At 34.0% G+C, this 25,960-nt stretch overlaps 1 protein-coding gene across 2 annotated transcripts in view; it reads left to right on the plus strand.

Moving 5' to 3' along the window:
• LOC125683838 (lipoxygenase homology domain-containing protein 1-like) overlaps nucleotides 1-25,960 on the plus strand; it is a 59,697-nt gene that overhangs the window by 26,548 nt on the left and 7,189 nt on the right. The window contains exons 20-43 of one of the 2 annotated variants that reach the window (XM_056141649.1): nucleotides 2,799-2,991; nucleotides 8,732-8,892; nucleotides 9,261-9,347; nucleotides 9,446-9,631; nucleotides 10,035-10,212; nucleotides 10,755-10,921; nucleotides 13,169-13,305; nucleotides 13,576-13,721; nucleotides 14,752-14,856; nucleotides 16,015-16,123; nucleotides 16,233-16,417; nucleotides 16,799-16,977; nucleotides 17,089-17,202; nucleotides 17,466-17,492; nucleotides 20,293-20,455; nucleotides 20,972-21,126; nucleotides 21,355-21,567; nucleotides 22,230-22,398; nucleotides 22,596-22,804; nucleotides 23,101-23,290; nucleotides 23,695-23,855; nucleotides 24,751-24,837; nucleotides 25,047-25,179; nucleotides 25,440-25,670. In XM_056141649.1, the coding sequence (XP_055997624.1) occupies nucleotides 2,799-2,991; nucleotides 8,732-8,892; nucleotides 9,261-9,347; nucleotides 9,446-9,631; nucleotides 10,035-10,212; nucleotides 10,755-10,921; nucleotides 13,169-13,305; nucleotides 13,576-13,721; nucleotides 14,752-14,856; nucleotides 16,015-16,123; nucleotides 16,233-16,417; nucleotides 16,799-16,977; nucleotides 17,089-17,202; nucleotides 17,466-17,492; nucleotides 20,293-20,455; nucleotides 20,972-21,126; nucleotides 21,355-21,567; nucleotides 22,230-22,398; nucleotides 22,596-22,804; nucleotides 23,101-23,290; nucleotides 23,695-23,855; nucleotides 24,751-24,837; nucleotides 25,047-25,179; nucleotides 25,440-25,670 (3,685 nt within the window). The remainder of the gene's footprint in view (nucleotides 1-2,798; nucleotides 2,992-8,731; nucleotides 8,893-9,260; nucleotides 9,348-9,445; nucleotides 9,632-10,034; nucleotides 10,213-10,754; nucleotides 10,922-13,168; nucleotides 13,306-13,575; nucleotides 13,722-14,751; nucleotides 14,857-16,014; nucleotides 16,124-16,232; nucleotides 16,418-16,798; nucleotides 16,978-17,088; nucleotides 17,203-17,465; nucleotides 17,493-20,292; nucleotides 20,456-20,971; nucleotides 21,127-21,354; nucleotides 21,568-22,229; nucleotides 22,399-22,595; nucleotides 22,805-23,100; nucleotides 23,291-23,694; nucleotides 23,856-24,750; nucleotides 24,838-25,046; nucleotides 25,180-25,439; nucleotides 25,671-25,960) is intronic. The other variant, XM_056141650.1, reaches the window with a different exon arrangement.

Raw genomic sequence — 25,960 nt, forward strand, 5'->3', positions numbered from 1 at the left:
ATACATGTAAATCTATTGATGAACTGATCATTCATGAATTCATGTGCTTATGATCTGATGTCTTTGAGTCGTTTCATGATATCAAGTTCTCGTGTAAAATAAAGAATCTGCATTACCACAGTCACGTTTTTTAGCAGGTTGAATTATCAAAAGTCAATAGAATATAAGGTCAATAAAAGATTCTGAGTTTACGTCCTAGTTTTAGTTAGAGTAAGGTATATCAGCTGTGTGTTGACATCTTCAGTTACAATTTTTAAGGATGTGCATGTACTTGTAGTTTAATGGGATTTAAATTTTAGCAGCTTTAGCAGTGAAGCAAGAGCGCTAATTTATAATTACGCTAAAATATGAAATTCTCTATTTTTAGCTCACCTGAACCGAAGGTTCAAGTGAGCTATTCTGATCACATTTTGTCCGGCGTCCGTCTGTCCGTCTGTCTGTCCGTCCGTCTGTCCGTCTGTCTGTAAACTTTTCACATTTTCGACTTCTCCAGAACCACTGGGCCAATTTCAACCTAACTTGGCTAAAAGCATCCTTGGGTGAAGGGGTTTCAAGTTTGTTCAAATGAAGGGCCATGTCCCTTTCAAAGGGGAGATAATCACAAAAATGCAAAAATAGGGTGGGGTCATTTAAAAATCTTCTTCTCAAGAACCACTGGGCCAGAAGAGCTGAAATTTACCTGAAAGCTTCCTGACATATTGCAGATTCAAGTTTGTTCAAATCATGGCCCCCGGGGATAAGATGGGGCCACAAGGGGTGGATCAAAGATTTACACACAAATATATAGGGAAAAACTTTAAAAATCTTCTTCTTAAGAACCACTAAGCCAGAAAAGCTGAGATTTACATGAAAGCTTCCTGACATAATGCAGATTCAAGTTTGTTCAAATCATGGCCCCCGGGGGTTGGATGGGGCCACAATAGGGGATCAAAGTTTTACATACAAATATATAGGAAAAATCTTTAAAAATCATCTTCTCAAGAACCACTGAGCCAGAAAAGCTGATTTTTACATGAAAACTTTCTGACATAGTGCAGATTCAAGTTTGTTCAAATCATGGCCCCCGGGGGTAGGATGGGGCCACAAGGGGGGATCAAAGATTTACATACAAATATATAGGGAAAAACTTTAAAAATCTTCTTCTCAAGAACCACTAAGCCAGAGAAGCTGAGATTTACATGAAAGCTTCCTGACATAATACAGATTCAAGTTTGTTCAAATCATGGGCTCCGGGGGTTGGATGGGGCCACAATAGGGGATCAAAGTTTTACATACAAATATATAGGAAAAATCTTCTTCTCAAGAACCACTGAGCCAGAAAAGCTGATTTTTACATGAAAACTTTTTGACATAGTGCAGATTCAAGTTTGTTCAAATCATGGCCCCTGGGGGTATGATGAGGCCACAAGGGGGATCAAAGTTTTACATACAAATATATAGTTACAATCTTTTTCTCAATAACCACTGAGTCAGAAAAGCTGATATTTACAAGAAAACTTTATGACATAGTGAAGATTCAAGATTGTTCAAATCATGGCCCCCGGGGATAAGATGGGGCCCCAAGGGGGGATCAAAGTTTTACACACAAATATATAGGGAAAATCTTTAAAAATCTTCTTCTCAAGAATAGCAAAGCTCTGATTAATCATATTTATATGGCAGCATCTTCAGGTAGTGTAAATTCAAGTTTGTTCAAGTCATGCTCCCGGGGGTAGGGAGGGGCCACAATAGGGGTTCAAAGTTTGACATTGAAATATTTAAAAAAATATATGTTCAAAAATCTTCATCTCAAGAAGAGCATAGTAATGATTAGTCATTTTAATGTAAAAGCATTATCAGGTAGTGCAGATTAAAATTTGTGGAATTCATGGTCCCCTGGCGAAGGTTGAGGCCACATAGAAGATCGATTTTTTTTTTTTGATTTTTTTTTTTTTTTTTTACATGGGAATATATAAGGAGGAGTGTTTAAGAAATTTTACATGGGAATATATAGGAAAAAATGTTTAAAATATTCTTATTAAAAATATCAGGACTTTGATTAATCTAATAAAAATATGATAAATATTAAATCTAAGACGGATATAGGTTTTAGTTTTTTTAAAATTAGTATTTGAATCGGGTTCGAAATTCGTTATACAAACTCTCAAAACGAGGCGTATTTGTACACCTGCCATGTTCGGTTTAAAACATAAACACTCTTTTCTTAGGTGAGCGATGTGGCCCATGGGCCTCTTGTTTCCATTGTCACACACAGAGGAAGTGCTAAATCAGGATTACGCAAAAAATTGCATCAGTTCCGAATGCCAAATTTTAGATACACTAAAAATAAGTATGCACACAGTATTACATACTATACATACATCTCATAGCATCAGGTAAATCTCGAATTTTCTCCGCATGGTCAGCATATTAATTTTGCTGAAAAGTAACTTAAGGAATTTTACTAAACTTCTTAAGTTCAAGATTTCATCGTAAACTAAGTTACGATAAATACCTGTCTTATTGAGCTACTCAACTTTGCTAAAAAGTCATCATGGAATATCCTAATTCAAAACGTGTTTCATTAAGCTGTTTTCTTTCTTCTAAATGAAAATGTCTGCACTCATGCTGTTCCTGGATATTTCGAGAGAAAATTAAGACAAACTTTTCCGTCTTTGAAATTTCAATTACTTAAGAACACGTTTAATTTATTAAAACAATTAAGTCAGAATTTACGAAATTCCAGAATTTACGAAATTCTTAAGTCAGAATTTGTTTTGTAAGATAAGAAGTTTTGTAAAACAAGAAATAACTTGTAGATCAAGAGAATCCGAATAGGACACGACGGCGCTAACCTTGGGTCGGGGTGGTTTTTGGATGAAGTGCGTATTGACATTCCATCGTACGGACAGCAGTATGTTTTTGCATGTCATCGCTGGCTGGACAAAAATGAAGGGGACGGGGAAACAGAAGTGGAACTTGAACCATCGTTTAAAGAAGATAGAGAGAAAAGTAAGTTAGCATAGAAAAATTCCTGGGTGTAATGTTTAATAGATTAGGTATACCAGTCGAATAAGGATGATGATTCTCATGAATTTATGTGTCACAAACGTGTTGGTACAATTCTGGTCTGTGATTTACAGAATCTTAAAACTTATCTTTTTGAACAATCATTACACAAATGTTTATACTCTGATTTTAAATTAATTGGCAAACAGCATTATCAAGTTTTTATTTTTCTCAGTCACATAGAGAACATATTAAAGTAGACCTATACTCAGCCTACGTCACAATCAAATGTAAATGCGGAACCACGCGTCCGTTTTCCGAATTGTGGTATTTTAAAGATATCAGTTTGATTTTTACATGGCGATATGATTGTCAGATATTGATTCCTTCCAAAGCGTTCTTATCAGCTGCGGTCAAATTTTGTATTTAAAAAGGGGGGGGGGGCTAAATATGATTCAAGCTTTAGATAAAAATCGGTTGGAGAACAGACAACATTTTGGCGGATGAGGGTGTCCGTGAGATACATTGACTATTCATGTATGTAAAAGTTTCACAATGATCCATGTTCAACATATGGAATTACGCGGCCATCAGAAAGTTGGAGAGATGGATGGGAAATGGGGGCCATTTCATATTTCCACCAGCATCATAATAATAGTAGGTCCTCAGTACCCCATGCTTGTCGCAAGAGGCGACTAAATGGGACGGTCCTTCGGATGAGACAACAAAAACAGAGGCCCCGTGTCACAGCAGGTGTGGCACGCTAAAAATCCCTACTCAAAGACCGTCGGCGTCTAGCATAGGCCCAAGTTTTGCAGCCCTTCACCGGCAATGGTGACGTCTCCATATGAGTAAAAAATTCTCAAACGTAATAATTGCTAATTCAAAACTACACAGCTGTTGAATCCAAATTATCATGAACAAATACATGGTAAGCTTGTGTAAAAATATAAGTTCACACTTCGCTGCTCCAGTGACCACATATATCATAGTTGTGTTCGCTGCTCCAATGTTGCAGATATTGACGCAAACTTCAAAGAACGGCTGCAAATAATTTTTTCAAAATTATTGGGGCAGCATCTGTATATAACGCGATTACAACTATAGTTCCTTATTGAGATTGCATCTACAGAGATCAGCGTAAGTGGTGTACATGTACGTATATCCAATTTATGTACATGCAAAATTTTCCATGATAAAAGATATAATACACATTACACACATGCATTAATCATAATAGCAAACCTATCAAAATTCAGTTTGTTACTTTCGTTTTACATTCACATTGTGAATACCCGCTTCTAGAATGATTTGTTTTCAGATAAAATGTAAAATCTAAGTGCAAACCACATGTATCTATAATACTTATAGGTTGTAAATATACTCAAATTTCACATGTCATATGAAAATATGATAATGTATAATTCAAGATATTTTTTGGGGGGGGGGGGGGGGGTGTACTTGTTATAGAGCTTATAGTTTTTAAAATGATGTGTCAACATATGATTTTCTTACGCAAATCCTTTCTCTGAGATAATAATCTGTAAATTAGAAACAATTTATTCAAGGTTTAGTCCATAAAAATTGGGGGGAAAGACCAATATTGACATCAAATGGCATTTTCAACAGTATTTCTTTTAACATGTGTGGGCTCACAAAGTGTACATTATGAAAATAGTTATTCAAATTTATTAAAATGAATGATTACATATCATTAGATAATGGGTAGTTAGTCTATGTTGCTTATTACAGCCCATTTGTTTGGGAAAATAATAATTATTAAGAAAAATAAGAATGAGGAATACATTTTCATTAATGCTGATTATATGTGGATGGGGTACTTACTTTTGAGAAGCAATAACAATGAAAATAGCTTGTTGACATATATATTTTTCAATGTTTATCTATTACTGGAATATATATATATATCTTATAAAGGCAATTTTTTCATGATTGAGTCCATTTAAGGCCGAGTATAGGTCTACCTAAAACAAGTATTCAAAAACAATATTCATGCCTGCGCAAGTAATTCATATAAATATACATCACGATCTCGATAATAAATAAGTACTGTAACAATACTATATAAACATTTAACCTGGAGGGTTTACTCTCTCAGTAATTAATTGTATATATTTACACAATTTTTCATTTCCATTATCAAAAGATGTCGGCAATGTTGCGGTTATCCTTGATTTTTTAAAATTTTAATTGAGGAAATTATTTCTTTTGATACCGATGAATATCGATATCACCACAGAACATTTTTCATGTTTTTCATCTTAGATGTTTTTATAGCAGGCACATCAGGTTTCTTAAAATGTGTGTGACACATCTATTGCAAAACTTTGCACATATAGGGTATATTGAGGTGCACCTTTCATTTGAAGTAAACTTGTAGAATTTACAGGCAGACAGGTGGTCCCAAAGCATTGCTTTGCTTATTAGGTGACACAAATGTAACATTTTTCATTAGAAAATTACATATATGAAATTAAGAAAAGGCCATTATGGCAGATATTGTGCTCACTAATTAGCAATATTGTCTGTCAGGATTAAGAGTTGTGCTCACTAATTAACAATGTTGTCTGTCAGGATTAAGAGGCCTCGGACGGCTCATTCGCTCAAGTAAGCGTTGGCATTGATTTTGCATAACAAACGTGCACAGCATCAAGTTTCTGCGCAACCCGGATGAGTGATTACATGTGTACCGCCACCATTTCAGCACTCTACCAGAGTTCTCTCCCTTTGATTGCCATTGACCTATGATTTAACATTGCAGAACGTTTTGTTATGAAGTGAATGATTTTTTTGTGCATTTCACTGAATGATTATATGATGTTTTTGTAGTTGATATTATAGAAGGTAAACATGTGAAGTGTTGATGTGAGAGAAACTCTGATCACTGTTGTTGATGATAAATATCCAACATTAAAACTAACTCAGGTAATAGACTGTTGTAATTGTGCAATGCTGATATTGTACAGTGTGGTTTAAAAATTCTCAAATTAAAGTATTACAATTTAGAAGGTGTTGGTGTTTGGCTCACTCGAGTGACAGGCTCAGCTCAGCTGATTTTTTTTTGGTGAAAGATAAATGTCTTTCTTTGTCTATCGTAATTTTTTCTTCTTTTTTGATATTTTCTTCAGAATTACTGCATTTCTGTTTGCCTGATTAAAATTTAGCTCAAATATTCCCAAAATATAGCTACTTCTGGAGAATTTAGTATTCCAAATGCCCTCCACTACTTGTGATTGGTTGAGCTATATTTCTGACTTTTTCTATAGAACAGCTGTGATTGGTTGAGTTATTTCTGACTTCATCAAAAGAACAGCTGTGATTGGTTGAGCTATTTCTGACTTTTTGTATAGAACAGCTGTGATTGGTTGAGCTGTCTATAGAACAACTGTGTGCTCTTGTGTCAGAATTGCTACTTAAGATACATTTTCTCTGAAACTGATTAACGCCCAATCACCTTGCATGGCACAATAACTATCAAAGCGGTACTATGATTGGTTTTAATACCATACATTTGTTTTCTACTTCCTATCTGGGAAGACTGCATGGTAGTTACCAGCCTTGAGTCCATACATGTGATGAATTCAGTAAGGCAAAGGGTGAGATCTTGTTCATTTAAGGATGAGAATTTTATTGGCATTGTGGCAACCAAGATTTTAACAAATTATCTATTCAATATTTCTGTACGTATTTTTGTTTTGATTGTTTCAAAACCAGGGCCGTAAATTACGGCCCCCAGACCCCCGCCTAATTTCCTGCCTCCTCCAAATTGAAGGTTAATTTACGGCCCTGCAAAACAATAAAATGCTTCTCCTCTTCAAACATAGGCAAAGCAAGAATAAGATCATCATTGATTAAAATATCAACATTATAGCATTAATTACAAATGTTCTAGAAAGGCCTAAAACTTTGGACAAAAAGACAAAGAATTTACACATTTTTACACAGTTTTGGTCTATATATTATATATATATATATAGTGAAAATGAACTTCAGGAAAATAGATCTGATGTGTACAGTGAACTTATACATCTGTATTGCTCAATGAAGTTAATGATGTGAATGAAAATTGTGTTTGGCACATATGTGTGACACTTTCCTAAATAATTTGTATGTTTTAAATATGTGTGAAATTTAGAAATGGTTGAATGTAAATATAAGACTTTTTAAATGTTGTGGCCCATGACCCTCTTTGTTGAAACAAACATATACCACTGGAAACCAGAGAGAGCATGGTCTTTTAAATGGAATGAGCATGCATGTCTGTAAATTTTGATTTGTATTTTATATGTTCAATATTATGACTTGCTGATGAATTTCCATCTCCATCGATGTCACTATTTGATGTGGAGAATAAGTATTGTGTTGAACAGAACCCCTGTTTGCCCTTGTATTCCTTTTGTTTAAGGTGATTATTACAGAAATGATCTGCATTCAAGATGGCTTCTACACCAGAATTTATTTCATGGCTCGATCGTTAAAGCATCTCATATGATTTAACCATCAAAAGAGTAATACAAGCTCATGCAAATTAGAAAAAATCACAATATTTCTGAATTCAACCATTTCATTTTCATTTTGTTTAAAAGTATGTTTGTTTAATGTGCATTTTTTCTAATTGACATGTTTCTTGAAGATTTAAATCATAGACTTAAGAAATATTATCAAATAACATTTCTGATTTTCATAGATATTTTTTTAATCTTAAAATCCAATTGTCTGTCTGAGTCTTCTAGGCATGTTTTATTAGATATTCATATCATGCATTAAATCACAACAAATATAGACTCTAAAATTTCTTGCTTGTCAACGAAATACTTTTTTTTTTTTAGAATTCTGGAAAGCACTAAAAAAATTCATATGAAATGACCGACTTGCATGATTATCACTCTTTGGATGGCAAAATCATACTCTATATGAGATGTGTTAAGAGCCATATTGAATTAAATTTTGGTGTATCAGTTTGCTTGAATAGTTATTCTATTGGAAAAGATATGCTCTGCAAATGAGAATGAGAAAATTGACTCAACTGAAATACATGCACTGACATTGAAAAATAAGAGTATATCTGCATATTTCAGACTGTCAGGCCTTTTGATGATTTTTTTGTTTTACATTTTAAATGTAGCATCAGCTAAATTCTCATCAGTGAATCTCGACTGTAATGAAGAGGGTTTGTAAGATTTGCATGAGAATATATAGATTTTCATTTCAAACCTTCACCCCGGAACCCCATTTGATTTTATCTAGCAGACTCCTGAGCAGTTTTTAGGATATTAGAGATTTGATAATACACTGTAATTTGATTTTCTCATGCTTATAATGGTAGTCTCTAGTGATTGTCTTGCCTGTTGTTTATATATGAAGTTTTTGTGATACGAATTTTGTAGAAATATTGTATGATCTGATTGAATTTGATCATGTGATCAATGACTTGCAGTTAATCGTGTTAGATGTAGATTGCAGTCGTGCATGAGCAGTGTGAATTGACTGTTTACATAACATTGAATCATTGCTATTTTCATAAGTCATATGTGTATTTAAAATTTTATTTAAAAAAAAAAGAATATGAATAAAATTTAGATACATTCTTATATAATTATACATCTATATATGTATGAAGAGAAATTCAATTATTTCCCTATTCATTTAATTTGTAACAAGCTTGTTGTATTTATTGTGATTTGTAGCTTTTCGGTATTGACTGGCGTGCTTGTTATTGTAGGAATTCCTTATGAAGTGACAATTTGGACCAGTGACAAAGCAAGAGCGGGAACCGATGCAAATGTTTTTGTGCAGATGTATGGCACGGAGGGGAAAACTGACGAGATTGTGCTCAATAATAGATCAGATAATTTTGAACGTGGAATGAAAGAGAAGTTTAAGGTAAATAAAGAACTATTAATTTCTAGAGTCACTGACTTTTACTATTCATTTATTCTTCAGTGCCTCTGACACTAACTCTGTACTAAAAAATAAATGTAATGAATTCCAACTTCAACTAGAAACATGTTTTGTTTTTAGCATAAGTTTTTCATCAGAATTTTTTCACTTTGCTTTTAGAATCAATTTTAAGATAATTCAATTTCTCTTTTAAATGGAAATTAGCATATTGTTTATCATATGAAAATTAAGTTAAGTGAAAGTTAGATAAGTATATTACCTGCTTATTTTAATTATTAATTTTATGATAGAAAATGTTAGCATCTTCCAGTGTATTGAAGCCTACAGGTACACTGGTATATTTTTCATAGATTGAACAAAAGGACATCGGGGACCTTCTGAAGGTTAGAATTGGACATGATGGAAAAGGATTTGGAGCTGGGTGGCACTTAGAGAAGGTAAATAAAAGTTTTCTGAATCAGTGTAAAACGTTCCCCATAAATCTATAAATCTACCGTTAGAGTGAATAATTTGGGAATTTTGTTTTGTCTTCCAGTTTTTGATCCAAAGGAAGCCAAAAGCAGGAACCAAGAAAAGGGCGAAGTTCAATAAGACTAATAAGTCTCCCGGTGTCAATGCAGCTCAGGAGAGGAGGCAGTCCCTTATTCAGCAGCATGAAGACCAGGATTCGGACAGCAGCTCATCTTCTTCCCCCACCCCCAGGCGCAAGAGAAGCCTCAGGGTCAGTGTTATCTTGATAATGAGCATTCACTCCTGTTGACGTCACTTGTGTGTTGTTGGGGAAAAGAAGTATCTTTTCAAAGTCATTGAAATGAAATGATATGCATTTGTATTTGTTACGTTAAAAAAAATTTGTATGACTTTGATGACATGTAGCTTTGTAAGATGTTGTTAAATTTTCAGATCAGAAGTATTTTTTTCACTGTTTAAAAATTTTGTATGACTTTGATGAAACTTAGCTTTGTAAGATATTGTTAAATTCGTGGATGGAGTATTTTTTTCACTGTTGGAAAATTTTGTATGATTTTGATGAAACTTAGCTTCGTAAGATGTTGTTAAATTCATGGATGGAGTATTTTATTTTTACTGTTGGAAAATTTTATTCTCGACTCTTACATGAGCAGAGAAAACCGGAGCTGAAAACAGTGGAAGAAGAGGATGAAGTTTATGATGGGGAGGAGACCATTGATTATTGGTTCTTTGTCAATGATTGGTTTGCTTCTGATGAAGGCGACAAGCAAATCATTCGAGAGCTGACCCCAACAGATAAAGATGGAAGACCTCTCAAGAGAGCTCTGGATGGTACTTCATTCAAAATTCTACCTCTAATTTATAATCATGTTTGGTATTTTTTATAAGAAAATTACATTTTCTTCTAAATTTTTTGGTTATACATGTAGATCACAGATATTATCTAATTAGATACATATACCTACATGTACACACACACACACACACATAAATATATATATATATATACATGTGTATATGTATATATATGTATATATATATATATATATAAATATATATAAACATTTTTGAATATATTTTGACCGATTTTTAAATTACTCTAATGAAAGAGACATTGTATCTATACATGTGTGTGTGTTTACATAAAAATTATGTTTGAATGTGTGTGTGTGTGTGTGTGTTTGCATGTGTATTTGTACACACACATTCACAGTTTAAATTACCAGCGTATCAGTTGGGTACCTTTTTTGTTAGAGAATTATTTAAAAATATAACATTGACCCTTTCATAAGTCAAACTGAGAAAATATAGCGATATATTCATAAGTTCTCTATTTCGCAGCTCTTTGAATGTGATTTTGTCTTTTTCTGTAGATGTGGAATACATTGTTCGGGTGTACACAGGAAAAGTGAGCGGTGCTGGAACTGATGCCAATGTGTTTGTCACATTGTTTGGCAGCTATAAAAACAATCCTATAGACTCCGGGGAACGACAACTCAAAACTAGCAGCACAAACATGAACAAGTTCGAATCCGGAAAGGTACATTTAAAAATTAATCAACCTTCGTACAGTAAATCTGTTGTTACTGTAAAAAAGACAGTATTTTAATGAAAGTAAACACATTAAAAAAAAATTTTCCACAGCAACCATGGTAAACATTGATTTTATGGAATCTAGAAAGCTAGTGTTAATGGTATTGCAAGTGTATATTATACATTTATTGCATGATAGTAAGGGAGGTATGAAGATTTATTCACCCAGGAAAAATCATATTCCCCGAGGGCAACGCCCGAGGGGAATATGATTTTTCTTGGGTGAATAAATCTTCATATCTCCCTAACATTCATGCAATAAATTGTTTATTATACTGAAACAAAGCAAAACTACAAAATTGTATTTGAGATTGGAGTTTACTCATCTATACATCGTACATGTATGTAGCTGAGATCGCCCTAACAGTAACACCGCGCCGTCAACGTATATATAGAAGGTACAAACAGCGAAACACAGTGATATGATAACCAGTTTTTGTATTTCCATTCTCCTTGAATGCTGATTTACTTGCATGTTTTTATATCAACCAAAATCAGTCGATTTTAAAACTGTATATCAGAGACCTGCATATTTTGTGCCTTACGAACTATGAAAGTAGAATGACTCGGACTTATTGTGACGTCACAATACACTTCGTCTACTTTGACGTTGAATTTATGGAAAATGCACGAAGCTGCCCAAGGGGAAATATGATAGGGAGATATGATGTTTGAGAGGGAGATATGAAGTTTTGTCTTCCCTGGCACGTGACTGTCTAGACCAATCAGATTATGCGTTGCATAGAATTCTCATACTGAGGTATAATAATCATTATTATGGATAGAAATTGTTATTAGTATTATAATGTTAAACAATTATTGCTGTTTTTGAGGTTAATACGATGATTAAGACACCTGAGGAGTACAATATTCATCGAGCCCGTAGGGTGAGGTGAATATTGTACTTAGAAGGTGGCTAAATCATCGTATTGACCTCAAAAACAGCAATAATTGTTTTATTATATGATTAAATGATTAAAAAACAAACCTCGCCATTTTTCTAGTGTTTATATACGTCTGCTGAAATCTTAGCCGAACCCAGTGAGAAACGCGGAATTTCATTGGACGGCAAAAATAAGTATAATCGATCGCATCAAATTGAAAGTTCCCGACCTATTTTTGGTCCTATGTGGAAAAAATAATTCCTTATGTTCACCTGGAAGGTCACGTGCAGGTAAACATAACATAGTATGATTTCTACATTGTTGGATCTCAGCCGATGAGAGAGCTAGGAATTATTCAATCATATAATAATACAAAATGTCCCCCATACATACACATACAATACATTCCTTATAACTTATTGTATTATTCAATTGTTTGATTTATTGAAATTGTCTATTCAACGTCAATTTACAAGAATATGAAATTAGGCATGGATTTCTTAAAAAAAAAACTTAAATCAAAACTTGGACTTAAAGGGACTGGTTCACGGTTTTTGAAAAAAATGTTTTTCATTTTTGATGCTAGATTTAAAAAATATAACTGAATAAATGTTGACAGCCAAAATTTTGACCTTCTGAATGCAAGAATGAAAGCAGTATTTCAGCCCTAAATCTGTGTTATGTATTAACAAAGACTCAAATCTTTTCATGTATACAAACAAACCAGTGAAATGTTAATTTTGTAATATAAAGCATCTTAATTTTGCATAGTCACAAATTTTAACTTTTAGATGACACATTTTACCCAAAGAATGCTTGAAATGTGAAAAATATAATAAACTTAGATTGATATCCATTTCTTTTGAAAATTTCTTAAACAATAAGATACTGCAATCTTTGTTTACAAAACAAATAATAAACTCCCTAAATTGAGCTTCTGTGATGATGTATAACCTTAATTCTTGTGTAAAATCTTTTAAACACATTAGACAATATATTTTGATCATTAAAAGTGAAAACAAAATTTTGGGGAAAATCGTGAATCAGTCCCTTTAAATTTGAGATTTTACTCAAATTTTAATTTCTTAAATAACAAAACTCAAATATTAAGTTTGAAATTTTTTTCAAAAAGATCAAACCAAGAGTGGTATATACTAAAGTACTGCAGTCTATGTACAGTAATTAATTAAAGTGATGAATATAAGCAAGACTTGATTTTAGCAATAAAGGCAAATCGCATAAATTAATTGTATGTAATAAAGAATTTAATGTTAAAGTTGTTCATTAACTGTGTATGGTGAAAATTTTAGGAGGATATTTTCACCCTAAAAGCCATGGAACTTGGAAGTTTGACCAAGTGTAGAATCCGACATGACAACACTGGACTGGTAGGAGCGGCCTGGTTTCTGGACAGGGTCGAGGTGGAGGATACAAAAAATAAAAAGACGTAAGTACAAACACTGTGCAGGTTAAAGTTCACACGAGGAATCTCATTCAAGCTGTAATTCAGCAATAGTAACAGCAAGGATGTACAGTTAGAATGCTTGAAGTAAGAGTTATGGGCCTTGAATGAATCAGAATTTTGATATGTACGTGGATTTGCTTGATGGATATGTTGTTATTTGCAGAAGATGTTTTTGTGAATTAATGGCTTAGTATTTTGAAGGTCATTCAAAGGTATGGAAACGTTTTCACATTGAAAACTTTTGGGTTTTAGATATTACTTCCTGTGTCAGCGTTGGCTGGCTACGAATAAAGATGATGGCCAGATTTGTCGAGAATTGGTCCCAGTGGACAAGTCTGTGCTTAGGAAGCTGGAACGGGAGGACTCGGCCAGGATGGAAGTCGCACTGGAAACTAAAGGTTTGTCTCGGGTCTCTGCGGATTGATAGTTTTTTATACGCCTGTCTTAAGACGGGACGTATTATGGTATGGCGTTTCTGTCCGTCCGTCTGTTAGCTTTTTCGTGTCCGACCCGTAACTTAAATACTACAAGGCCTAGAATCATCAAACTTTGTCTGTAGATACATCTTGGGTAGAAGGTGTGTCGCACATTAAAACCAGGTCACTGTGACTTTTCATTAAGAAGATATCCGTCTGTCCGTCCATCTGTTAGCTTTTTCGTGTCCGACCCGTAACTTAAATACTACAAGGCCTAGAATCATCAAACTTTGTCTGTAGATACATAGATACATCTTGGGTAGAAGGTGTGTCGCACATTAAAACCAGGTCACTGTGACTTTTCATTAAGAAGATATGGCCATATATGGCAAAAACTTGTCCGGCTCATAACTTATAAACTATTAGAGCTAGAATCACCAAAATTGGTCAACTAATGCATCTTAGGTAGAAAGTGTGTCGCATCCTACTTTAAGGTCACTGTGACATTTAATTAAGGTGATATAAAAAAAAATGTTTTAATGGGTACAATCTATACTGTTAACAATATGTGACGGGCGTATCATGTGCCGTGGCGGTGCACTTTTGGGGGGGGGGGGGGGGAATTCTCAATGATACAATTGCAAGATCTCTCAAAAAATTTTTTTTTAATCATGAAGTATGAAAATGTTTGTGAGTTTCTCATCGTGTGAATTGATCGATATGTTTTGGTATGCATTACTATTATGGGCTTTGCCTTATGGGTAATTCTCAATACTGTATAAAAGTACATGTAATTTTGCATATTGAATGTTACTATTGATATGACTGTTGGAAAAATTAAGCATTTTGCATGCCTTCCTACTCATAGATCAAGATGGTGTCTTACAGTGGAGAGACAATATGGGGGTGGGGTGGGTGGGTTGTGTAATCATCTTTGTTATGTTTCATTTTCAAGTTTAAGTATTTTCTTGTAAAATGTGTAAATTATAATGAACCGCATTTGACCTTTCAGCTTCCATGACCACCTACCATATTCATGTGATCACCGGGAAAGAGTTTGGATCCGGTACAAATGCCAATGTCTTCGTCAAGCTTTATGGTGACAAAGATCAAACAGGTTTGTAAATGAATTGTACAGAGTTGAATATCAATTCAGTTGTATTACACTTATAAATTCATTTAATGTCAGAGTCAAATTGAAAGTAATTTTTTAAAATAAATTGTGAATTCAAATTTTGAATATAGATTGATGTAAAATATGCTTTTTTTCTAATTAAAATTTGTCCGTTGTCTGTCGGCGGCGTTGTTGTAAACTTTTCACATTTTCATCTTCTTCTCAAGAATCACTGGGCCGATTATAACCAAAGTTGGCCAAAAGCATCCTTGGGTAAAGAGCTTTCAAGTTTGTTCAAATAAAGGGCCATGCCTCCTTCAAAGGGGAGATAATCACAAAAATGTAAAAATCGGGTGGGGTCATTTAAAAATCTTCTCAAGAACCACTGGGCCAGAGGAGCTGAAATTTTCATGAAAGCTTCCTGACATAGTGCAGATTCAAGTTTGTTCAAATCATGGCTCCCGGGGGGTAGGTTGTGGCCACAATAGGGGATCAAAGTTTTACATAGAAATATATAGGGAAAAATTTTAAAAATCTTCTTCTCAAGTGCCAATGAGCCAGAAGAACTGAGATTTACATGAAAGCCTCCTGACATAGTGCAGATTCAAGTTTGTTCAAATCATTGCCCCCGGGGGTAGGTTGGGGCCACAATAGGGGATCAAAGTTTTATATAGAAATATATAGGGAAAATCTTTAAAAATCTTCTCAAGACCCAATGAGCCAGAAGAGCTGAGATTTACATGAAAGCTTCCTGACATAGTGCAGATTCAAGTTTGTTCAAATCATTGCCCCCTGGGGGTAGGTTGGGGCCACAATAGGGGATCAAAGTTTTACATGAGAATAAATAGAGAAAATATTTAAAAATCATCTTCTCAAGAACCAATGAGCCAAAAGAGCTGAGATTTACATGAATGCTGCCTGACATAGTGCTAATTCAAGTTTGTAAAAATCATGGCCTCGACTAAGGTTTTACATGTAAATATATATGGAAAGTCTTCAGATATAGGCCAAGGTAACTCAGGTATATGATGTGGCCCATGGGCCTCTTGTTTGTTTTTTTTTTAGTGTGAATTGACAAAAATATATAGATGATCAGTATGTTTATGTGATGACATGCACCAAAATGAAACAAAAGTAGAAATCATGAATCAAAATTTGCAGATAAGATTCCTTTGAAATCCTCTCTAACATATTCTGACAAGTTTGAAGCAGGACATGACGATGAATTTGTCTTAGAAGTTGTCAACATTGGGGAACTCGAGAAGATTGTGTAAGTTTTAACAAAATTTCTCTAAACTGATTTTTGATACCAACATTAGGAAATCTGAAATGTATGTGTGTTTTATTCTAGAAAGTGATGTATGTACCATCGTTTTCAGTATAAGCCACGATGACTCAGGATTCCGCTCGGACTGGTTGTTGGACAAGGTTATCATTGATTGTCCGTCTCTGGGGAAATCCTGGACCTTCCCTTGTAACAGGTGGCTAGCCAAAGGAAAAGATGATGGCAAGACTGAAAGGGAACTGTTTCCGCAGAACCTTGAAACTGAAGAATATACACCATGTAAGAATTGACAATATAAGTAGAGACCAATGGATTTCCAATCAGTATTTGCCTGGTACTTTAACATAAGTATTTTCTGTGATGGTCAGAAATTTGTGGTTCATTTGCCAACTTTTTTGTTTTGAAAAATTATGAAAGTTTTGAAGATGTGTCCATGTGAAAAATGCTGCATGTGTAGTGTTTGTTATTGTCAATTTAGTGAGGGGCATTCAAATCTTGTCCATTAAATTGTCATCAAAGTGAGAAAGGTGTTTGTTTGCTTGTTTGATTATAGTTATATACTTGTGTGACAAAGATTGTAGTGTCAATTGGATAACCTAAGAAAAATGAGAAGATTGATTATTCAAATGTTAATATGCTATATTGTTTTTGGTATTCTAGGTATTCCTTATGAAATCAAAACTTACACCAGTGACAAGTCTGGAGCTGACACCAGTGCGGACGTGTATATACAGTTGTTCGGTAAAGACAATCAGTACACGCAACAGAAATCACTATGTACTAAACAGGAGAGGTCAGGAAAGTTCAAAAAGGGTCAAGCAGATGTTTTTGTCGTTGAGGTAAGTAAATTGAATGGACTTGGGCAACTAATTCTTTGTCAGTGGAGAGGAATTTAATCATATTTTGTCAGAGAAAATCTCTGTTATTGAATGCTCAAATAAATGTTACAGCTGGAAGACGTGGGGGATTTAACAAAGCTACGAATCGGACATGACAATGCCGGTTTGTTTGCTGGATGGCATTTGGAAAAAGTGGAGGTTCGGACTCTGAACAGTGCTGGAAAGGTAACTAATGGAGCCTTATTTGTTTTATAGATAATTCAAACTATCAATAATGGATCTATTATCGAATTTGGTAACATTTTATAAAATGTCATTGACGACAACAGTCTGAATATTTCCCATTAGATGTCACAATTAAATGCAGAGAAAATATCTAAAGTCCCTCTTTGTGAATGAATCAAACATATATCAAGAAATGAGTTATGCATATCATATGATCTGATTTCCATCTAATTAATTATCAATTAAAATTTGACTTTATGAAGGGATCTCGTCGGACACGTTTAACTCAGGTTTGTTCTAGCACTGTTAGAAGTTCTGTCCAAACTTTCAGTTCTCACGTCCTGCGTTGTACCATGACTTCTGTTTTCTTATGTTCTGTAGCTTTTTAATAGTTCTCACTTTGGACACTGATGGTATATACTGATTATGAGCACTATACTTAAATTGTTTAATCAGTTTTTAGAACTGCTGTAGTCTGTAAACCAACATTTAACTACAATGCACTGTAGTCTGTAAACCAACATTTAACTACAATGTACTGCAGATTGTAAACCAATATTTAACTACAATGTAATGCACATTGTAAACCAATATTTAACTACAATGTAATGCAGATTGTAAACCAACATTAACTACAATGTACTGCAGATTGTTAACCAACATTTAATACAATGTAATGCAGATTGTAAACCAACATTTAACTACAATGTACTGTATATTGTAAACCAACATTAACTACAATGTACTGTATATTGTAAACCAACATTTAACTACAATGTACTGCAGATTGTAAACCAACATTTAACTACAATGTACTGCAGATTGTAAACCAATATTTAACTACAATGTAATGCAGATTGTAAACCAACATTAACTACAATGTACTGTATATTGTAAACCAACATTTAATACAATGTAATGCAGATTGTAAACCAACATTTAACTACAATGCACTGTAGTCTGTAAACCAACATTTAATACAATGTACTGCAGATTGTAAACCAACATTTAACTACAATGTACTGTATATTGTAAACCAACATTTAACTACAATGTACTGCAGATTGTAAACCAATATTTAACTACAATCTAATGCAGATTGTAAACCAACATTAACTACAATGTACTGTATATTGTAAACCAACATTTAATACAATGTAATGCAGATTGTAAACCAACATTTAATTACAATGCACTGTAGTCTGTAAACCAACATTAACTACAATGTACTGCAGATTGTAAACCAACATTTAATACAATGTACTGTATATTGTAAACCAACATTTAACTACAATGTACTGCAGATTGTAAACCAATATTTAACAACAATGCACTGTATATTGTAAACCAACATTAACTACAATGTACTGTATATTGTAAACCAACATTAACTACAATGTACTGTATATTGTAAACCAACATTAACTACAATGTACTGTAGATTGTAAACCAACATTTAACTACAATGTACTGCAGATTGTAAACCAACATTTAATACAATGTACTGTATATTGTAAACCAACATTTAACTACAATGTACTGCAGATTGTAAACCAATATTTAACAACAATGCACTGTATATTGTAAACCAACATTAACTACAATGTACTGTATATTGTAAACCAACATTTAACTACAATGTACTGTATATTGTAAACCAACATTAACTACAATGTACTGTAGATTGTAAACCAACATTTAACTACAATGTACTGTATATTGTAAACCAACATTTAACTACAATGTACTGTATATTGTAAACCAACATTTAACTACAATGTACTGTATATTGTAAACCAACATTTAATACAATGTACCGCAGATTGTAAACCAACATTTAACTACAATGGACTGTATATTGTAAACCAAAATTTAACGACAATGCACTGTATATTGTAAACCAACATTTAACTACAATGTACTGTAGATTGTAAACCAACATTTAACTACAATGTACTGCAGATTGTAAACCAACATTTAATACAATGTACTGCAGATTGTAAACCAACATTTAACTACAATGTACTGTATATTGTAAACCAAAATTTAACGACAATGCACTGTAGTCTGTAAACCAACATTTAACTACAATGTACTGCAGATTGTAAACCAACATTTAACTACAATGTACTGCAGATTTGAATAAAGATTCATCTCTACTTTGCGGTTTGTGAATAAGCATCCAGTTGACATGCATATGTTCATTGAATGATCATTGTATGTAGCAACAACAAATATTACAAATACAATACTAGTATATTTACAGTTTGCATTTACTAGTAGGGTTACAGCACACAAATACTAGTACATGTAGATTTACATTACTCAAATACTAGTTGGTTTTTACATGTAAGTACAGAGATAAATGTATCAGAAAATTTATGGTACACAATTATTATTTGTTTGACAGTACACAATTACTATTTGTTTTACAGTACACAAATAGTAGATTTACAGTGCACAAATATTATTTGCTATTTGGTTTACAGGACACAAATACTAGTTGATTTACAGTACAGTAGATTTTTGTTCGGACTGATTTTTTTCTGTGTTTGATATAGCAGAAACCTTTAAAAAAAAGCAAATTTCTCTGAATTTTGAAATCGTCTTTAGGGTAATGGTTCTTAAACCGATTCCACTGCAATCATTTTTCATATTTTTACTCAGACATGTTTTGCAACAGTAACCATTACAAGCATTAATTAATCAAAGGTCTGGTAATTAATCTAAGGTCTGGTGTATCTAGATTCAGTTGATTGTTTATGGTTTTACGCTGTTCTGGCATTATTGCAGCCATTTTACAGCTGCTTGATTCAGTATAATGTCACATACTTTCAAAAAATCTCATTAATAGACATTAAATTGTTGATTTGAAAGAACTTATAAAACTTTTTCATATGTGCTGCTGGATCTGTACTTGGGAATCGGCTGAAAAGATGCTATATATTAAGTGTCACGTTCCAAAAAATAGGTCTTGATAGAATTTAGATTTTCAAATTATTGGCTGTTAGAAATCTGATTTCTTTGAATGGTTTCGTTTTTGGCTTGCCTGCATTGCTTGATGTCAATTTTTTGTCTGGATTTTTTCAGGGCTCTAAACTCTATGTCTTCCCATGTAATCGCTGGCTTGCACGAGATGAAGAGGACAAGGAAATAGTGCGGGAACTGGTGCCTGAAAAAATTATCAAGGAGACTATACGCAAGGATGGTGAGGTGGAGAAGAAGGAAGTCAAGGTCAAGGACAAACTCATCAGTAAGTCTAACAGAAACACAGTAGAATTCAAGTCTAGTAGAAACTCAGTAGAATTCAATTCTAACAGAAACTCAGTAGAATTCAAGTCTAATAGAAAATAAGTAGAATTTAAGTCTAACAGAAACTCAGTAGAATTCAAGTCTAATAGACACTCAGTAGAATTCAAGTCTAATGGAAACTCAGTAGAATTCAAGTCTAATGAAAACTCAGTAGAATTCAAGTTTAATGGAAACAGTAGAATTCAAGTCTAATGGAAACTCAGTAGAATTCAAGTCTAATGGAAACAGTAGAATTCAAGTCTAATGGAATTCAAGTTTAATGGAAACTCAGAAGAATTAAAGTCTAATTGAAACAGTAGAATTCAAGTCTAATGGAAACTCAGAAGAATTTTTGGTAAAGGTTTTGATATCTGGGAAAAGTGATATTGTGTTTTGGTATTTCCACTAATATCATTTTTGTTACTAATATTGAATATTGAAAAAAAGACCAACTGTATCTTGTGTTTTGACATTTCAGTGAAACAGTACACCATAAATGTTCACACTGGAGATGTGTTTAGTGCAGGGACAGATGCTAATGTATTCATCAACATTTATGGAGAAATGGGAAATACAGGAGAGAGGAAGTTAGCCAATTCTGAAACATACAGGGACAAGTTTGAGAGAAATCACGTAAATAATTAGAGATTCTGTAAAAATGAACTTGGGATCTTTCTTACCTGTTGAATGTTCAGGAGATGACGTATCTCAAGTCATAAATGATGATGATATGCTGTACATATAGATTTAGTACCTACCAAGAAAACAAGCATACCAAATATTGGAAACAAGAATTTCTTCAATATGCATCACTGTATTTTTAAAAGTTGATGAAAATTCACCAATTTTTTTCCCTTTCAGATTGACGTATTCAAGATGGAGGCAGCAGATCTAGGCAAAATCTACAGGATCAAAATCTGGCATGACAATAAAAACATTAATCCGTCGTGGTATCTTGACTATGTGGAGGTGATCGATGTAGCGGACCACAACAAGTCCTACATGTTCTACTGTGAACGTTGGCTATCAAAATCAAAGGATGACTGTAAAACAGAGAGGTCATTGTATGTCAAGGTAAGGTCAAACAGAAAATAATCATAGCAAGTTGTCAGTTAGCAAGGATATCAGTTAGCTAGGATATCAGTTAGTTAGGATATCAGTTAGCTAGGATATCAGTTAGCTAAGATATCAGTTAGCTAAGATATCCGTTAGTCAGGATATCAGTTAGTTAGGATATCAGTTAGTCATGATATCAGTTAGTTAGGATATCAGTTAGTTAGGATATCAGTTAGCTAGGATATCAGTTAGTTAGGATATTGGATTAAAAAATTCTTCATTGTTTTAAAAAAAAAAGAGCAGTGTTTGAAAAAGTTACAACAATTTTTGTGCTCTTTTAATTAGTGATTTGTTCTGCCCATCTGTTTGTCTGCAAAAACTTTAACCTTGGCCATAACTCATGAATGGTTAGTGATAGTGTCAGCCAAAGGGCTTTCGTATTTCATATGTGTATTCTTGTGACAAGACTTTTCTGTACATGAATACCAGAATTAGTTTACTGTCATACACAGGCATCAGTGTTTCACAAACACATCATGTTTTTACCAATGTGTTATCCATCTGTCTTGTTTGGAGTCACAATGAGGCACCTGCGGGTGACACCTGTTGTTTAGAACATTCAAGTGTTCTCAGTTCTGGCGTTGTACAAAAGTTTAGAGATCACCTCTGTCTTGTTCCAGGGCTATGATGGAGAGATGGGATCTAGCACAGGGACATTACGTTCCACTCGATTCGGTGGGTCAGTGGCCAGTTTGGAGTCCAGCATTGACCCATTCTCCAAGAGTCCTCGTGTCAAACGCAAACAATTGATGCAAGAAGAAGAAATGGACAACATGTCCAGACTGGATCGTAAGTTGCATGAAGACAAAAATACAAATATTTTGGTGGATATACTTTTATTAGAAGTCCTTGAATTATAACAAGAAAGTTGTCAAGTCATAGTGCATGCTTACTGAACATACAATATTTATCTTAATTTATTATTAATTTCTACCAAGAATATTGATCTTTGTTGCATTCAAGTTGTTATTGAATATTTATTTCAGAAATCCCATACAGTGTGAAGATTTGGACAGGAGACGCTGATGATAATGGTACAGACGCCAATGTGTGGATAGTTATTTTTGGAACCAAGAAACTACACACAGGGACTCAGTATCTGGAGTTCGCTCAGGCCGGGGACAAATTTGAACCAAAATCTATCAAGACATTCTCTTTCGATGCCCCAGATGTGAATGAAGTGAAGAAAATTAAAGTAAGTTTTCTGAGTTGACATGTTCTTAAACCAGAGATCAGTTTGTGGCTGGAAAATTCAAATTCTTAGAGACCTTGTGAAAGAGGCAATGGAATTTATGCTATTTGTTATGATTTCGTGCACTGCATTAAGTTTGATTTATCAAAAAGGAAATTTCTTCTAGAAAATAATGCTTATAGTGAAGATATAGCTGAACAAGTTTGGATCTGTTATTATAATTATTCTTTTTATTGATAGTGATGTACAGAGCGTCTGTTGTGTATTAAGTGTGCATGTATGTAATTTTGATTTCACAGCTTGGGCACGATGGCACTTCTCCGGGCAGTGGCTGGTTTGTGAAGCAGGTCAGTGTGGACATGCCAACAAAAGGCAAGAATTTCCTGTTCACTTGTGGGCAGTGGCTGGCCAGAGACAAGAGCGACGGAAAGACGGAGAGAACGTTCTCTCTGGATGAAGGAATGAGCACGATCACGTCCTACAGACCAAGTGAGTCAAATAATCATACCACACCGAACAATTATACCACACCGACTGTTTGAGTGTTTCCAACAAATAATTATACCACACCGAATAATTATACCACACCGAATTATTATGCCACACCGACTGTTTGTGTGTTTCCAACAAATAATTATACCACACCGAATTATTATACCACACCAACTGTTGTAAATAGAAAAATATTGCAAGTAAGCTAATATTAAATGAAAAAAATATCACAAATGTATTTTTATTTTTTGTCGACAAAAAGTTTTTTTTCCTTCAAAGTACAGTGTATAATGAGTACTTGATCATACATTCCACAAGAATTTTCAGAAAAGAATGAAGAATTTTGAATAGATTAAGATTAGAAAATTTGAGACCCAGGATATGAAACTTCGATATTACAGAGATTACGTATGAGTGCACAGTAGTGACTGGAGACGTGGAGCACGCGGGAACTGACATGAAGATCATGCTCTCTGCATCGGGTGAAAGTGGAACCTCAACCCCGATAGAACTGGAGAAAGCCTCGGACAGATTCGAACGAGCAAGAGAAGACAACATCAGGGTAAATTTTAGGTTCCATTTTGTAGGGGTGTGACATTCGTGTAGGGATTCAAAAAATCTCAAAATTTAAAGAATTGTTGCATCCTGGTGTACATTATACCATTATTGACCTCTGATGAAGTCTACTCGTGAGGTCTGTATAGTCACAAGTAAACCAAATTAAAAGTCACAAACTGCTTTATTAAATGATGAAAATTTACAACAGTCTTCACAATATTTTTTTTTATCCTCCAACAAATAAAAGCATGTGCATTTCAACAGTCAAACTGATACTGGACTGAAGGAAAATGTATTCTCAATTTCTTACATTGTGGTAGATAGTGATTTGACCATAATTAGTAATGATTGGTTAAGCCATTAACAGCATTGAATTTGACTTACCTGATACATATATGTAGTATATGCTTTAAAACACACAATTTGATTGGTCGATAAAATTGTCTTGAAATCAATGGTTGGTCAAGAGGGTAATCCCGAAAAAACCTCCTGAAGTTAATATTTAGGTGAACTCACTCTGAGGTACACCCCAGAAAAGATCCACTGGACCAATCATTGAGCATCACCATTAAATCTTATTTGATAATTACATACAGTTGAACTTGAACACTGATATCTTGAGTACCATGGGTATGTCAATGTAATTTGGAAGTCTCAACCTCTTATTCTTTAAAGTATTTTACCCTCAATATCGCAAATCCTTGGTTATCTCAAAGTTTTTTATCAGTCCCATAGTGTTCGAGATAATGAGGTTTGACTGTATGTATATAATAATAAATAGACTAAAGTATACATGTATATCCAATGCGTGAATTATTTTCAAGCAAATATGAGTATGATGAATTGTTACTATAAACCATGTTTTATATTCTTATGATTTATTGATTCTGATTCGATAGCTTGAGCTAGACGATGTGGGCTCACTGAAGAAAATCCGTGTGGAAACATCAGCGAGTGGTAGCCGGCAGAGCTGGTACTTAGAAAGGGTAGGTATAAGTCATATCGGTCTCTTCATCACTGGTACTTAGAGAGGGTAGGTATAAGTCAGATCGATCTCTTCATCACTCTGCCGTTTATACTTGCAGGATTTGTGCTTATTAAGCTCCTAAGAAATCTTACAGCTTCAAAAAAAGTGTCCAAAAAATGTTGATTCTTGTACATAATATTTGATTATTGTTTAATTATCTGTTTTTAGATTGATTTGTTTAACACTGCAACTGGTGTGAAGTACAGATTTGAATGTAATCAGTGGTTTGGTAAGAAGAGTGAGGATAAAAAATACTGGAGGGATATTCCAGCAGTAAAAAGGGGCAAAGAGGTCATTTCCAGTAAGTCATTCTAGTGTCATGGATGTGTATAGTAGTGGTAGTAGGCAATTTCAGATTAGTTTACATGAAAGGAAAAGAAAGTAGTGTAAGATTGAACACCATTGTATCTCATACATGTATGTGTACATGTATTGTCATTTTTGAAATGATAAAATGTTCATTTGAATGTTACATTTATAATACCCCACCCCCATGCATTATATTTTTTCAGCTCCTATATATTACAAAGTTGTACATTTAGATAAATTTACTTTTATTAGGGACAACCTATAAGATATCTGTGAAGACTTCCAACGTTCCTGGTGCTGGGACGGACGCTAACGTGTACGTCATTTTGTTTGGCTTAAATGGTGATACAGGTGAACTCCATCTGAAGAAATCGGAGACCAACAAAAGCCCATTCGAGAATGATCAGCTGGATGTGTTTTCCTTCAAAGAGATGCTGAGTACAGGAGAAATGTCCAAGTGTCGAGTGTGGCACGACAATAAAGGTAAGCCAGTGCTGTTTGGGGGAAGTTGGAGTCTGGGTACATACTGTTTTTGGACTGTCAGTCTGCTTTATATCTGTCTGTCAATAACTTTAATCATGGCCATAATATTTGAATTGTATGGCTGTGTAAGTTAACGACTTCATATTTGGTGACAGTCAAGGTCATGCATGCTGAGAGGTCTTTGGTCAAATGGCGGCATTTCATTTCATATCTTGTGAATAATTTAAATAATATATATAAATAACCCACTTTATTCAATGTGACTGTACTGTCTTTTTTCAATGTTCTTC

This window comes from Ostrea edulis, chromosome 6 (genome assembly GCF_947568905.1).
Source record: "Ostrea edulis chromosome 6, xbOstEdul1.1, whole genome shotgun sequence".
Taxonomy (NCBI): domain Eukaryota; kingdom Metazoa; phylum Mollusca; class Bivalvia; order Ostreida; family Ostreidae; genus Ostrea; species Ostrea edulis.